The following is a 16,402-nucleotide window of genomic DNA, read 5'->3' as shown; positions in this document are numbered from 1 at the left end:
TTTCATCCCCCTCTTTTTTTTCCTCTTTCACCCTATTTACTTTTTATTTTTTTTTCTTTCTTTCAATTTTAAACATAGCGGCCAGTGAACTCCGAAAGTCTCTTTGGTAGCATTAACAATTCAGAGTCGGCCCACGTCAGTCGCCTGGGCCCCCAATGAACACGAATCAATGATAGAAACGCGCTTGTCTGTTCTCAAAGACAGAGAGAGAGAGAGAGAGAGAGAGAGAGAGAGAGAGAGAAAAGGGAATTCGTTCATGTCAGAGTTAGGAACTGACTGGTAGTAGTAGCCAGCAGTCTCCTCTTCTTCTTCTTCTTCTTCTTCTTATTCTTCTTCTTCTTCTTCTTCTTCTTCTTATTATTATTATTATTATTATTATTATTTTATAAAACACTAGCAGCGTTCACCCCGCTTCGCTGGGGTCACCCCGGAACGCAATAAACCTTGTTAATTAGATAATTTTTACTTTTTCGCTTTCAAGTGATATGATAAAAACCATAGTAGATTGCAGTAAATGTTAACATTATATCGCCTGTCATTTATGTTAACCCGCCGAGTGACACGGTCATGCGGGTTGCATATAAATACGTTTATTTTTACCTATGATGAACTAACAAAGGATTTGTACGTTATGGACACTTGAATGGTCAATTATCTCAAGACACTGGTAATTGAAAATTAAAGTGATATGATAAAAACCATCTAGGGTCCAAATCCTAATAACCCCCCAAAAATGAAAGAAATTGGTTCAGCCGTATTAGCGTGATGAGGGAACAAAGGATTTGTGCGTTCTCTTTTATATATAAGATTTATTTCGAATTTAGTTAACACAGTACAGAAAATGCTACATGACAAAACGTAATTTGATTTAGCAGAAATTTATATCTAGTTCACTCTGTAAATAAAACGAGGGGCACGGTGGCTGAGTGGTTGAGTGCTTACCTCTGGTGCGTGGGGTCTCTGGTTCGTGTTCCTAGGTTTTCTCGAGGTACTCCCAATTTCTCCCACATTCTAGGGTTGCCAACTGGTCGGTTTTTCACCCGCCTGGCCGGAAATATTGCTGTTACCAACTCCTTTATGACCGTTTTTTTCAAATTTGTATCTAGTTCGAAGGAATTTCATCTAGTTCGAAGTATAGATTTAAGAAAGTAACTTTCATTTCTGTAGATCCAAAACTGTCACCTTTCACCATTTATCAATGATTAATATATTTTGTTCATCTGTTTAGATAATTTTAAAGCGATGGCAGGAACTGTATCAGGGGAAAATTTGAAATTTACTTGTAAGGAATTTTATACATTTATTAAGAGTTCTTAAAGCATTTTCCTGTAGTTGAAGTATAAATTTAAAGAATAAATTTCATTTTCCAAATCCGAAATTGTCACGTAAAGATTAATATACCTTTGTTCATCTGTTTCGATATTAAAAAAAAAAAAAAAAAAAAAAAAGTGGCAGTTACTGGTAAATACAATAAAATGATCAATACAGACTTCAGTTTCTCATTTATAGCATAATTTATATATTAAGCTTATTAGTGACTGTACTAAGGATATGCAAAATACAGGTACTAATGCACTTTTGTTCACGATAATACATTTCCTTCTCATGGATGGGCCCGAACAGAGATACTTCACACTTAGACCTATATCATAGGGACTTTTTTAAGGGGGGGAGTGCCGTTTTTTTTATTTTCCAGAGTTGGCAACCCTACCACATCTCGCTCCACTGGTTGTTAGATCATCATTCACTTGCCTCAATCATCCGTCTCTCTTAGTCTAAAGGGCATAATCGTGGGACGTTAAACTCTTAAGATTTCATTTATAAATGAAACGAAGTTTAACTGAGGGTACTCAGTAGTAGAGGTCTCTCTTCCGGTTTTTGGGGGTCCCTAGTTCGATTCCAGCACTCACCAAATGGTCTTTGTGGTGGACGAATATCGTATGGTGGATAATCTTGGGGTTCTCATCCTCAACAAACGCCAGCGTACCAGCATCAATGAGATGTTTGCGACTTAAGAAAACCAGAAAATCGTCTATTTTTGAGTTTCATGTTCCTTTGCAACAACGAAACTACGAAGGACAGGGGCTACTGTTTAACGTGAGCTTGAACACACGATCAGAGCTTGAATCAGGCCGTTCCCCACCACATTATTTTTCCTTCAAGGGAGCTGGATTGCAGCCCTACATGAACATTCATCACGTTATTCCAAAGACACTATGAATTTTATGAAAGTTCCTGTTGAGTTTGCAACACTAAGAAACAAAGATGCAAATATGGTTGCATATCTTCAGGGGTAAATTAGCTCATTGACTTGTATGGGAGATAAGTTTTTCGGTGATTGTTCCTCTGTGGAAGGTGCTATCGAGACCTTCATTTTTCTGAACTCCATGATATAGAGGGATTAGCTTTTTTTTTCGTTTAGAAAATATTTAAAACCAACTTTAGGTATTCATGGATTAATTGGCGTTTTTCATCCAATTTTCTGCACCTGAAGCGGACTCAAAATTTGATTAGATATGTATATGTGATGATTTGCCTTTCTGTCCATTGTAAAGTATAAGCCATTGCCATAAGCGCCGTTATTATCCCATGTGAATTTCGATTAATTATGCCGCGGTGGCTCTGTGGTAGAGCGTTCACCTCTGGTGCTTAGGGTTCCGGGTTCGATCCCAGCCCCCGCCAAGTGAACTTTGTGGTGGACAAACACCGTGTGCGTGGGTTTTCTTGGGGTTCTCCCGTTTCCTCCCACTTTCTTCATTCCACCATTTTCATTCATTATTCATCATCACCGTCTCCTTTAGCCTAACCGGCATAACCGTGGGACGTAAAACTCAAAGATTTCATTTCATTTCATTTTTTTGGATTAATTACTTTCTTTGTCAGCATCAAGGCTATATTTGAGACCTATAGTCAGGCACAGGCTACAATGGCCCTGGTCCAATTCGAATTCTCATTGTAAACAATAGAATAAACATGGCAAATAGAATTTTCAGCATTAGAAACAGGGCGAAGCCCTTTTCGTTTTGTTCTGCGAACACAATTTTTCAAAACCATTATGTTTTTCAGTGGTATGCCAAATTTAACTACAGTTTAACCTCGTTATTCCGAACATTTGTTTGCTCGAGCTGTTCGGATTATTAAAAAAATCGGATTACTAAGGAGCTTAAAAAACCCACCCGAAACAAGCTTAAAATACCTACGTAAATTTACTAACAGTATGTACGTACGTATAATAAATTGAAAACTTACAGAATAAAGACCTACTACAAAATGAAACTTTGTATGTTACTGTTCTGTAAATACTGCAGTACAGTAACTTTATAGGCCTATAAAAAGTCATTTGAAAAAGTCTTTAATCATTTTCTTACCTGCTTTTTTTTATCTAAAAATATAGTACGTATGTACAGACGACGACTGTAGGCCGTTCGGAGTAGCGCGGCGTTCGGAGTACCGTGCGTGCGGATTAACGAGTTTTTACTGTACTTGCATGTCGTGTTCGTTCACGAAAACAATTGATGTATTAAAAAATCTGAATAATCCATAAAGATCAATTACTCAAGTGCGCCGATCCTGGGGGGCGAGGGAGGGTTCCCCCAAAGCTCATGTGGACCCCCATGTATTTTTATGAATATGTATTTTTATACGTATTTGTTATTGTCATACGTATTGTTGTATGTATTTTTTTATGAATGTCCCCCCCCCAAAGTTACAGAGAAATCGGCGCCCTTGCAATCGCTCCCCTCCAAATTTGCAATTATTGCATAATAATAATAATATAATAATAATAATAATTCAAGAATAACAGAACATAACTAGTAATCTATTTCTGAACGAGTAAGATCTTGATAATTTTTCGAAAAGTTTTCCATTAAGAAACATGTAGTAATGAAATTGTACGAAGCTAGAAACAAATACTCATTTCTTTCTCTGTGTATGTTTGTTATAAAAGAACAGCTTTCAAGAACACGTATAGAAAATAGAATGACATTTTAACCAGGCTTGTTCCATCACCCGACAATAGCAATTACAAAGAATTTGCATTTGTAAATAGATAAATATTTATAAAAAATGAACAATCTATTTTTTTTTTTTCAAATTTCTTTTACATAGCTGCAACAATTACTAACAGCAGCTATTGGTTTTAAAAGGTATATTGTTGTTCCGGGCATTTTTAAAATCAACAATTACGTATTTATTTTTTTTAATAGCTATTTTTTCCAATTTATGAATTAGTTTTCATTCGATTAGGAATGACTGAAATATGTGTATATGTGTTGTTTACACAGCTTACAATGTATCTTTCGTGTTCGTGTACGTAATTGGGTAATGTGGTATTTTTTTTTAAAACAAGCAAATGGTTTGTTCTGCAGGATGGTCCGGATCATAGCAGATGAATTTCTGACAGAAGAGAGGGACCGGAAGTACTACGCTGACCACTATACCTGTTGCCCACCGCCGTTGTTCATCGTATTTATTACGTTGATAGAGGTAAGTGCGAAACTTCTTCTACTATTTTTTTTTCTTTTACACACATTCTTGTTATACTGTGTTGATCTAACTTATTTAAAAGAAGCAACTGATTGTACTATACCGGATGTATTAAAAGTTTGGGGCCATACGCCAATTCCATTATGAATAAAGGTATGAATAAAGGTGAAATAATTTTCAATCTTAAATCATTTTTTTTAAAAATTCGGTGCAGATTTAGTGTACAGATCCACATATTTCTAAAATTTACGGACTAAATTTGTAATCATATTTTAATAGAGTAGTGTATAAATAATCTAAATGGATTCTTACCTGTGAGATGCATTCCTACATAGTAATACATTAATAAAAGTTTAATCTGTTAAGCACGAATTCGCCCATAAGGTAGTCACAGTAAACAAAGTGAAGTGAAGTAAAATATGAAACGTCAATGCGCAAAACTATAGAAGTGTCCGATACTTAAGGAATCCACATATTTGTGAAATTTACGTTAGTAATGTTTGTTACTTTGGAACACAATTGTGCAAGCATTGAAAATATATTGGAATATTATAAGCCTAGCTTTGGTAGCGTACAAATACATAATCCAACAAGCCATGTGTGTTTTTATGCCGATACAGTGTTTTGTGCTGTCCTCGTTCATGTGTGTACTCACAATCGTTGACGCGCCTCCTGCCTACGGACGCATATCCTCGCTAACGCTCAGCCCCTGCTGCTCTCCTGCCCTGACTTGGTTACATAGCATTCACGTTTTCAGTGGCCACTTAACACAAGTTGGATAGTGTGTTTTGCACAATAGCTCTTATCGTGTACGTATACCGAATCTCTCCTAAAATGAATCTGCATAAAGGAATACAAGCCCACATCCCAAAAAATGATTGTTTTAAGATGCAGATTTTCGCTTTACTGAAAATGAAGTGTATATATGCAATGGATTTGTTTATGGATACTTGCAATTGCACCAGCCGATTATGGAAAAAAGAAAGTCTTGCGACTCGGCGTGGCTCTGTCATAACTTTAAACTGTTAATAGAGTTAGTCTAGTTTCCTTTTGACTGGGATGAGATAACAGTATTGATAGTTGGTTATTATAGTTCCCTTTTGACCGGGACTTTTCCAGTTTGAATGCCTTTCGGTTGAAATGTAGCATGACTTCTCACGGGAATCGAACTCGGGACCCCATTCACCGAAAGCGCGAATGCTAGGTACTTGACCAACGAGGAGGGCTTGGCCTTGCACGTTTCCAGTCGTGGCTATATTTTTACCCTATCTATGTGTCCCATCTAAGGTTACTATATTCTGAAACGGCAAAAAGGCGGACACTTTCCTTTAACTAAGTCGGTATATAAACATTAACTTCCGACACTGCAATGCTAAGTTTAATCCTTTAAATTTACTTTTAAAACATTGTGAAAAACAGCATCATATTGACTTTGTTCATTCATATTTGTTAATAGATCTGATTCTTTTTAACAACTTTATTGGAATACAAATACTAAAACCTATCTTTACATGTGCAATGTCTGAAATTAAATTGATATATATATATATATATATATATATATATATATATATATATATATATATATATATATATATATATATATATATATATATATATATATATATTTTAATGAGAACAAATCAAAGAATTTCGGAAAATGCATGTGGATTGGAATTTTTACTCTCCAAATGCGGACATGTCTGCGTAAATACTGATGTATGATAACCCTTCTATATCCTCATTTTAGTATTCTAAAATAATATTTTTAGATATTTCGCACTTTCATAGTGTTGCGAGACTTTTCATTGTAAATGCAGGACGCGCGTTGTCAATCAAAATAATAAATACTGAAAGCATGTATATCCAATATAAGACTTTTTTTTTGAGGAGCCAATTAAAAATACGTTAACTTCTCTAATAGTACAGTTGACCAATTTGACCATTTTGATTAATATGTAGTTCACGAACTTTATAAAACTCTCAAAGAACGGGAAAATGGCAGGTGGTCATCGAACAAAATGGCGGACATATAGTCTCATAACGTTTTCAAATAATAATAATATTGTATTCTCAATTTTAACTTTTTAGACAACCTTATGTTTTGTATCCTGAGCATTTAGTAAGGCGCTGATCTCAGCAATATTGCGGGTAGTATATCAAGCAAGGGTGATATCCATAATTATAATTATTCCCATAGGAAGACATGGGAAACCGATTTTCGATTATCCATATAAAGGAGATTTTGTCTCTCTCGGACGGACACATGGGGAGACAGGGTAAATATATAAAGGAGATTTTGTATCTCTCGGACGGACGCATAGGGATACAGGTAAATATATAAAGGAGATTTTGTCTCTCTCGGACGGACACATGGGGAGACAGGGTAAATATATAAAGGAGATTTTGTCTCTCTCGGACGAACATATGGGGAGACAGGTAAATATATAAAGGAGATTTTCTCTCTGTCGGACAAGCACATGGGGAGACAGGTAAATAGGCCTATATAAAGGAGATTTTGTGTCTTTCGGACGGACACATGGGGAGACAGGGTAAATATATAAAGGAGATTTTATGTCTCTCGGACGGACACACGGGGAGACAGGTAAATATATAAAAAGAATATTTGGTAAACCAAATCCCTTAAAAGAAATTCAATAATCTCAATTTCTCACTTCCTGGGAAAAGCCCGACTCGCCAACTTTCGCGAGACGCTATTTTAGTTTTTTTTTTTTTCTATTTCATATTATTGCGTTACATTTCAACGCACAAACAGGAAGCACGAACCCTCATCTTACATTGGGAGAAAAACGGTTTGAGTGTTTTCTTTTTTTTGCTTTGTTTTTTCTTTACTGTTTCGATATTTTTTTAAGGCTTTTTCTTTCGTACGATCTTCGTTCTCCCTTCCTACAAGCAACCAGCAACTTCATTCCACAACATATATATAGCGTGCTCTGTTGCTCTGAATCACAAATGAAGTTGTTTTTCTTTCTATAAAAAATGCTTGTATATAAAAAAATGTTGGAGAGAAATCCCTTTTATTGATCCAAAAGTCTTTGTTTTGTTCGTTCGTGATGTTTTTCGTGAGTTTATATTATTATTATTATTATTATTATTATTATTATTATTATTATTATTATTATTATTATTTAACTATGGCCTATGGGGGCCGCGGTGGCGCAGTGGTAGAGCGATTACGTCTGGTGTATGGAGTGTTTGGTTCGATTCCAGCTGGCGCGAAGTTAACTTTGTGGTGGACAAACACCGTGTGTATGAGTTTTTCGGAGTCCTCTTTCCTTCCACTTTCTCCATTCCACCATTCCATTCATTTCTCAGTATCAATGTCTCCATTGGCCTAGCCGCCATTATTGTGGGACGTATTTTCAATTTCTATGGCCTATGAAACCCGGAGGTTCAATGCCGCGTTCACGAATGCTCTCCATCGACTTCTATCCTGGGTCCAGTTTCTACTTTGAATATTATTAATTTTTCTATAATTATTTTTAAAATTGTATAATATTAGTTATTAATATCACAGAATTTGGAATAACAAAAACGCTAGCTCAATTAAGATGTGTTTAAATGAATCTCAAAGTAAAGTCCGAGTAGCAAAATTCTTGTGCACGATCTTTCACGTCGAGAATGACCTGAAACAAGAAGATGCGTTGTCCCCATTATTATTCAACTTTGTTCTGGAGCACGCTATAAGGAAAATCAAAGACAGCAATTAGAGTCTAGAACTAAACTATATTCACCAGGATATGGCGTATGCTGATGATGTAAATTTAATAGGGGTTGATAAGAAAATAGAAAGAAATTCAGAGGTCTTATTAAACACTTGCAGGGACATGAGTTTAAAAGTAAATGCAGAGAAAAATTGAATACATGGAAGTTCGTCCGGATCGCATACGGCAAATTAGATGCGTCAAAATACTAAATAATAATTTCGGTAAAGTCGATACTTTCAGATATCTAGAAATCAGTATCAACAGACGGCCTTCCGAAAAATATATTCACGAAGAAATTATGTCAACAGAAAGCAGGAAAAATCTGTTAAACATCTTGGCATTTGAAGGCGGCGCTGCAAGTTCCCTGCTGGCTAGCAAATGAGAGTCCAGCGGTATTGCCACGTTTATTTTGTACATATCTACATCTATCCTCTGCCACCTGATCGCGCTGTAGTTCGTCTGCTTAGCCATAGCCACACCCCTTAGCACTCGGCAACATCGCGTCAGAGCTTGCGTTTTATTCGTTTAGCTGAAATGCCAAGATGTTTGTCACAGGCATGCCTGTTGTCCTGTATGGTTGCGAAAAACGATGGCTTACTCTGAGGGAAGAGTGCAGGCTGAAAGTATTTGAGAATAAAATCCTAAGACGAATATTCGGACCCAAGAGAAACGAGAATGAGGAATGCTGGAAACTTCATAACGAGAAACTGTATAATTTATACCGGGTGAGGAAACAGGAGTACCCCGAGAAAACCCACGGACACGCACCACAAAACTTACGTGGCCGGAGATCGAACCAGGGACACCACATACCAGAGATAATCGCTCTACCACTGAGCCACAATTTCCCCCCTCCCCTACACACACAGTTCCAAAGGAATGGAAAGTCTGCCAGACACTCTAGAAAATACTAACAACTGTTTCCAGGCTGGGGGGTCCCATTTTATGACGTCAGAATATTAGTACACTCAAATTTCTAAATGTTATAATCTACAACAAATAAATACATTAATAAGTGAAGAGTTCTTTCTTGGTCCATGACTGATAAAAGAATCTTCCAATCAAAAGTATTCATTGCACGTACATTTTTTTTCGTAATTTTACTCTCTAACCTATTTTTTAAAGTAACGATAATTGATTTGATTGACTATAACATAAGAAACATTTTTATAAACCATCGTCTCACTTTTTTTGCTAACCTCAATTCCTATTCTTTTTTTAAAAGTAAAGCCACGCCCTCTTTTTTGGTGCTAGTAAAAAAGGGACAAGCGTGACTGAGTACCATTTGTTTTTTTTGTTCTGTCTCTCTCTCTCTTTCTTTATTCGTCTCTTTTCTTTCTTTTTTTTTCAAACCAATTCTGAAAACGCTAATGGAATGAAACTCCCCTGTCAGGCACGCAAACCCGCTGAATATTGGAGTATACTACTTTGCATACTAACCAGGAGCTCAGAAAAGTTTTTATTCTTTCTATCTCCTGTGAAAGTATTTATTTTCTTTTAAAGAACGAGAAAAAAGTACGATTTTTCTACGTTATTATGATGAAGTTTTCTGTACAGCACTTCCAATACAGTTGAAAATTTTAAACTGTATTTATAAATTTCTGTTTTTTTTTTTTTTTTTACTTTTTTCTAAAAATAAAACCAGCAGTCTTTCTTTTGGTGTAAAATTCACATATTATAACGTTTTTTTTTCTTATCACTATTACTCTTTTGTGACTAACTACAATCGTTCACAAACTATTCCAGAGAAATGGAGGAATTTCAAATTTGAAGCAATTGGTAATTCGGGCAAAACAATATAGAAGAAGATGGGGTAATAAGAGATAAAATGACTGGTAGTTTGGTTCATCAGAAAAACCGAAAAAAAATCCACAGCTTACTGTATCTTTCTGTGTATGTCTTTAAAAAATTGATTGCTTGTAGACAATTTTTAACCCTTTTTTTTTGCCCTTCAAAAAGTGTCTACCAAAAACTTTAGGCACCTAAAGCCAGCATTTTTCGTGAACATTTTTTTTTTACAATTTAATTATAAATGTTTCTAAAAATTGGTTCCACAAATTTGTACAGCATTAGTGATATTTTAAAGTGGAATTGTTCCAGTTTTTCTCTGATTATTAAGCTTGCCAGAAAATGCGTGTGTCTTACTACCCCATTTTTAGTTTTGTCGGGGTAATAAGAAACAATCGTTTGGTCTTTCCAGGTTCACTACCTGAAGGTTAAAATTCCACTGGCCTCCTCATGATGATATTCGGAAAGTGAATAAAGTGTTTATCTTTTATGGTCCTGTAATTTTATTAGGAAATGATCTGTTAATTGTTAAAAGAGCAGGAGGCTTTATTCTGTTTAAAAAGAGACAATGTTTGGTTTAAAAAAGTTTTGGTCTAGGCCTACTTTCTATTTTAGGGCTTAAATTTTAATTCCATTATTATTACAAGTATTCACGCAGCTATTTTTCATTTTGAAATAGCCTATTTAATTTTGTATAGCCTACTGTGTAAGAAGTCACTGCAGCCTAAAGAGTTGTTTTACGATGTAGACCTACCTTTTTAATTAAAAAAAAAGGTCTTATATGAATACAATGTGTAATTTTGTCATTCCAAAATGTTCAGAATGAGTGAAAAACTTCATAAATTATGAAAGACTGTAATTTGTATGGTTTATAATTAAAATCGTTCAACTTTCAAGTACGACTTTTACTAACCTTAATTTTCACGTGGCAATTGACAGGAAAATAGCCAGAATAAATATATGTTAAAAGGTAGAGCAATAGAATGTGTTAGGCAATCCCTTGTAACCCCAGTTTAATAACAAGGCACAGCATGAAAGAAATCAGTCTCTCTTATTACCCCATATTATTATCCCTTATTGCGGATGGGGTAATAAGAGACAACTGGAATGAGTCTTCCTGTACATTGTGAAGAAATAAAATAATTTTCTATTGTGTTGCCCAGTAACAAAGTATATATACACCAAGAACAGAAATATGACTTGTGAAAACTGTTAATATTTTACACTTTTTTTTTGTCTCTTATTACCCCGTGTGTCTTATTACCCCAGCTTCCCCTATATTAGCAGAATACCTGTTCTTTACACGGGATGAATAAAGTCTATGGAACATATTTGGAATACATATATATAGCTGGAACATTTTTTTCTGTTTTAAAATGCAGAATTTTTTGGTAGAAGATACGTTTCATTGGAGGTACCAAAACACTTTTATACACCCTTTTATCCGCTTAGGGGTCGAATCCAGCAAAATACCCAGTTGTCTATAGCCTAGGCTAAATTTTCCACAATATTTGAAAGTTATGTGCCTAATACTTTAAGAAACCTAATCATCATCATCATAGATATTCTGCCTTTATTGGCAGGTCACTTGCCGCAGCTGAAAAGCTTCCATGCTCCACGGTCCTCCGCTAACCTTTTCGTCTTCGCGTATGATCTTTCTGTTTTAATATCATCCATTAATTGTAGTCTCCTTCGCTCTCTCCCTCTCTTTCCCGCCACCATACCCTCTAGGATGTCCCTCATGATACAATCTCTTCTTAGGCAATGTCCCAACCAGTTTCTCTTCCTCTTCCTAATAATATCTAGAAGTGTTCTTTTCTCACCCACCATTTCTAACACTCTCTCATTCGTTTTCCGCTCGACCCAACTAATTCTTTCCATTCTTCTCCACACCCACATTTCGAAGGCTTCCAGTCGATTTTCGTCATCTTTACGTAATGTCCACGTTTCAGCCCCATACAGCACAACACTCCACACGAAGCATTTTATGAGTCTTTTTCTCAACTCTTTCTTCAAGGTCCCACAAAACAGACTTTTCTTTCTTTTAAAGGCTTCTAAGAAACCTAAAAGAAAAAAAAAGCTAATCCTTTTTTTTGCCGCTTTATGGATCGCATTTTGCAAAATTTTTCCCCGGATTTTTTCCAATTTCCTCCCATATTGTTAGTCCACAGATTTCTCGGGGGCACAGTGGCTCAGTGCTAGAGTACTTAACTGTGGTGCGCAGGGGCGGATCCAGGACCGACTTCTGGGGAAGGTGGTGGGTTGTCATACTGCTACTTTTAAGGACTCAAAACTTTGGGATGGATTATATATTTGGTCTAGGAATTAATTCGTGCGGGTGGACAAGAGATGGCGCAACGAACGGAGCGTCCCACAGTTCCGTGTATCCACACATGTGTTGCAAACCCCTGTCATCGCGTATCGTTCGTAGTATAGGGCAGTGGATTAAAGCGTCAACAACACCAGTTTGTAGTTAAGTGAACATGGCGCAATTTGTGCCTGATAAAGTGTTTTTGCGGGGTGTCCTGCTGCATTACTTTAACATGCAGAAAAGTGCGACTGAAAGTCATCGTATTTTGGTGGAAGTGTATGGTGACCATGCTCTAGCTGAGCGAACGTGTCAGAAGTGGTTTGCACGGTTTAGAAGTGGTGATTTCGGCTTGGCAGACCAAGAGCGAGCTGGACAGCCAAAAAAATTTCAAGACGAAGAATTGACAGCATTGCTCGAGCAGGATTCGTGTCAAACGCAGGAACAACTTGCAGCAGCATTAGGAGTTGATCAAACAACAGTCTCCAAACGCTTGAAAGCCATGGGAATGATTCAAAAGATGTCACATTGGGTTCCACATGAATTGAAAGACAGAGACGTTGAAAGACGAAAAACCATTTGCGAATTGCTGCTTCAACGACAGAGCAGAAAGGGGTTTCTGCATCGAATTATTACGGGTGATGAGAAGTGGATCCATTACGAGAACCCTAAACGAAAAAAGGCCTGGGTGAAACCAGGTGAACCAGGTCCATCACAACCAAAACGAGATATTCACTGTGCAAAGGTTATGCTGTGCATATGGTGGGATATGAAAGGTGTGGTGTACTATGAGCTGCTGCAACCGGGTGAAACTATGAATGGAGAACGTTATCGACGACAATTAATGCGTTTGAAGCAAACTCTGGCCAGAACACGACCAGAATGGGAGAACAGACATGATAAACTTATTGTTCAACATGATAACGCTCGCCCACATGTCGCAAAACCGGTCAAAACCTATTTAGAAAATGTCGGATGGGAAGTTTTACCCCACCCGCCGTATTCACCAGACGTTGCTCCTTCGGACTACTACTTGTTCGATTGCATGAACAACGATTTGATTGGACAGCGGTTTACTTCTTCAGAAGATATCGAAACATGGGTCTCTGACTGGATCGCTTCCAAGGATGAGGACTTCTTTCACCACGGAATCCGTACATTGCCTGACAGATGGGCGAAAGTGGTGGCTAGCGATGGACAATACATAAATACCTTAAGAAAAATATTTTGTGTTTGTACTACAGCTTCAATGTGTGCGTACCAACCGCACGAATTAATTCCTAGACCAAATATATATATATATATATATATATATATATATATATATATATATATATATATATATATATATATATATATATATTATAAGAAAGCTTCCTTTTCTGGGGGGCGATCGCCCCCCCCCCCCTGGATCACCCCTGGTGGTGCTTAGGCTCCCTGGTTTGATCCCCGGCCAAGTAAGTTTGTAATGGACAACGTCGTGTCCATGCGTTTTCTCGAGGTACTCCCACATTAACATTTCACCAATTCCGTCATCATCCACTTGCCTTTCTCACCGTCTTCCTTAGCCTAATGGGCATAACCATATGACAAACTGAAAGATTTCATTTTTCTGAAGACTCCTCCATAATTATTTTACTTTCAATAATTATCTGTTCCATTCAGCTTAAAAGCCGGTGCTGGTGGCGTTTTTCTGTAATCTTGCTCTCGTGGAGATGAAGTAGTTTAGTGGGAAACGGCCTATATAATGTTAAGATTGATCTTGCATAGCATGGCGGTTTGTACACCCTGCAAATGTACTGGATTTAACCCCAGTTGTGGTTTCGGAGCCCACGTTAATAGTAATAGCAATGATAGGGTCCCGTCTTTTTCGAACAAGGTAAAAAAAGGAAGGAAAAATTTGGTTAGGAAACTAAACTGGTTTTGATAGCAAACCGTAACCTGTTTTGATAGCAAACCGTAACCTGTTTTGATAGCAAACCGTAAGCTGTTTTGATAGCAAACCGTAAGCTGTTTTGATAGCAAACCGTAAGCTGTTTTGATAGCAAACCGTAAGCTGTTTTGATAGCAAACCGTAACCAGTTTTGATAGCAAACCGTAACCAGTTTTCATAGCAAACCGTAATCTGTTTTGATAGCAAACCGAACCAGTCATAAAATTGAAACCAGTTTTTGATCGATAACCGAGGTTTGCTTGTAAATTTCCAAAATCTATTTCGATTTTTCTAAAAACTGAAAACCAAAGAACTTGTATTTGTGTATATAACTCATTGCAACATAATCATGGAACTTTAAATAAAAGACTTCTTTTCATTTTAATTAATAATAAAAGGACATAGTAGAAAGGCGAAGTGAATTATTTACCTTCAATCACATTTTTCACTCTGGAGAGAGAGAGAGAAAGAAAAGGGAGAAAAAAGAATGTGGTGTTGAGATGTTGAAAGGATATCTGCATATTCACCATTTCTTTCTGACTTCGTTATATGCGTGTTTTGACCCCTTTCCTTCCCACGTCCCCACTTCCCTCCTCGCGTAAGGGTTAACCTCAAATTAAAATATCTAATTTTGTCCGCGCCCAGAACGTCTGCGGCAGAAGGCGGTGAAGAAAGGGGGCGTAATATATGTAACAAAGAATTTGAAGACAAGTTCAAGCAGAAAGCCAAATGGATGCTGAATGACTGGGTGGTCTTTCCTTTTCTCTCTCTCTCTCTCTTGTCTTTTTTTTTTTATCCTTTCCTTGATGTCCACGACCCCTCACAATCAGTAAAAGCAAGGGTTAGGATCTATGGGTCCTTTTCGAGTAAAGAAAAACAGAGCACAAAATAGGTAGACCATTTATAGAAACAAACTGGTTCTGTAGTGCTTCAAAAAGTTCTATTTGGTTCGTATCATAGTTCCGGGGTGACACCGGATGAACGACGAATGTATTATAATATGGAAGGAAAGGTCCTCGTGTTAAAAGGGTTAAGAGGTGGCAGTAGTAGGGTATAAACATGGTAGTTCCACTCAGTGTTGCCAGTATATAGTACATTATATGATAAAATTGATAATGGTTTTCTCGTTTGCCCAATGGTTCTCAGTTCTGTTCCTCGATGGAGAGAGAGTAATTTTTGTATCAATACAACATATATATATATATATATATATATATATATATATATATATATATATATATATATATATATATATATATATATATATATATATATATATATATATATATATATATATATATATATATATATATATCAACAAACAACTGAAGTTAAAAAGGAGCTGAAGGTGATCGCAGGGAAACTGAGCCTCTTAGCCACTCCCTAGCTATGGGCTTGATACAGCAGCGTCAGATAATTGAAAGAGTTATTAAATTAAGGGTAGTGTACTCCAATCTAGAAACCCAGAATGACAGCCAATAAGCTGACCACACGTCATTCGACTAAATGCATTCATAGCCCTTCATGTACTCGAAAGGGGTCTCATACACTTTGTTTTTTTTACTGCGCAGTTTATCCTGTTTGACGTCATGACTGAACGATAAACTGTGTTAACTGCGTTTTCACGAGATTATTTGTACTGAGTAACAGGAGTGCCCATGCAATGATAAACTATGCAGTTAACTAAAGTAAACGTAAACTGAAACGGCAACTGCCCGAAACCTGAACGTACTACACACACACACACTGTCGGTTCAGTTCATCGTTCAAGTTTTTAGCACAGTTGAACTGCGCAGCGAAACTAAAAGTGTATGGATCCCTTAACGTTATGGAATTTGGATTAATTTATTTGAAACCATTGCATGGGAAAAGCCTGGGCACCATTAGTATGGATTTAAACTAGGGATGGGAAAAATAGATTTTAATAAAAAAATGGAAACCGCTTTCGAGAAGGAAAAGAAAAACAAATGTGGTTTTTTCCAAAAACTGGCTCTGGTTTGTACTGAAACCTGACATCCTTTCTTCTTCTTATGGACTCATTTCCAAACAAGTTAAGAACCAAAATTTTTGGTTAGGAAACCAAACCGGTTTGATAGCAAACAAACCTGTTTTGATAACAAACCGAACCGGTTTTAAAACTGGAACCAGTTTTTGGTA

General features: G+C 36.7%; 1 protein-coding gene across 3 annotated transcripts in view; it reads left to right on the top strand.

Annotated features, from left to right (window-relative positions):
* stet (rhomboid serine protease stem cell tumor) overlaps positions 1-16,402 on the top strand; it is a 1,160,693-nt gene that overhangs the window by 1,079,939 nt on the left and 64,352 nt on the right. For all 3 annotated transcript variants that reach the window (XM_081731925.1, XM_081731927.1, XM_081731926.1), the window contains one exon: positions 4,371-4,488. In XM_081731925.1, coding sequence (XP_081588051.1) covers positions 4,371-4,488 — 118 coding nt within the window. The remainder of the gene's footprint in view (positions 1-4,370; positions 4,489-16,402) is intronic.

The sequence above is a fragment of the Thermobia domestica genome, chromosome 11, assembly GCF_964235325.1.
Source record: "Thermobia domestica chromosome 11, izTheDome1.hap1.1, whole genome shotgun sequence".
Classification (NCBI taxonomy): domain Eukaryota; kingdom Metazoa; phylum Arthropoda; class Insecta; order Zygentoma; family Lepismatidae; genus Thermobia; species Thermobia domestica.
This window is presented reverse-complemented; position numbering and strand designations above follow the sequence as displayed.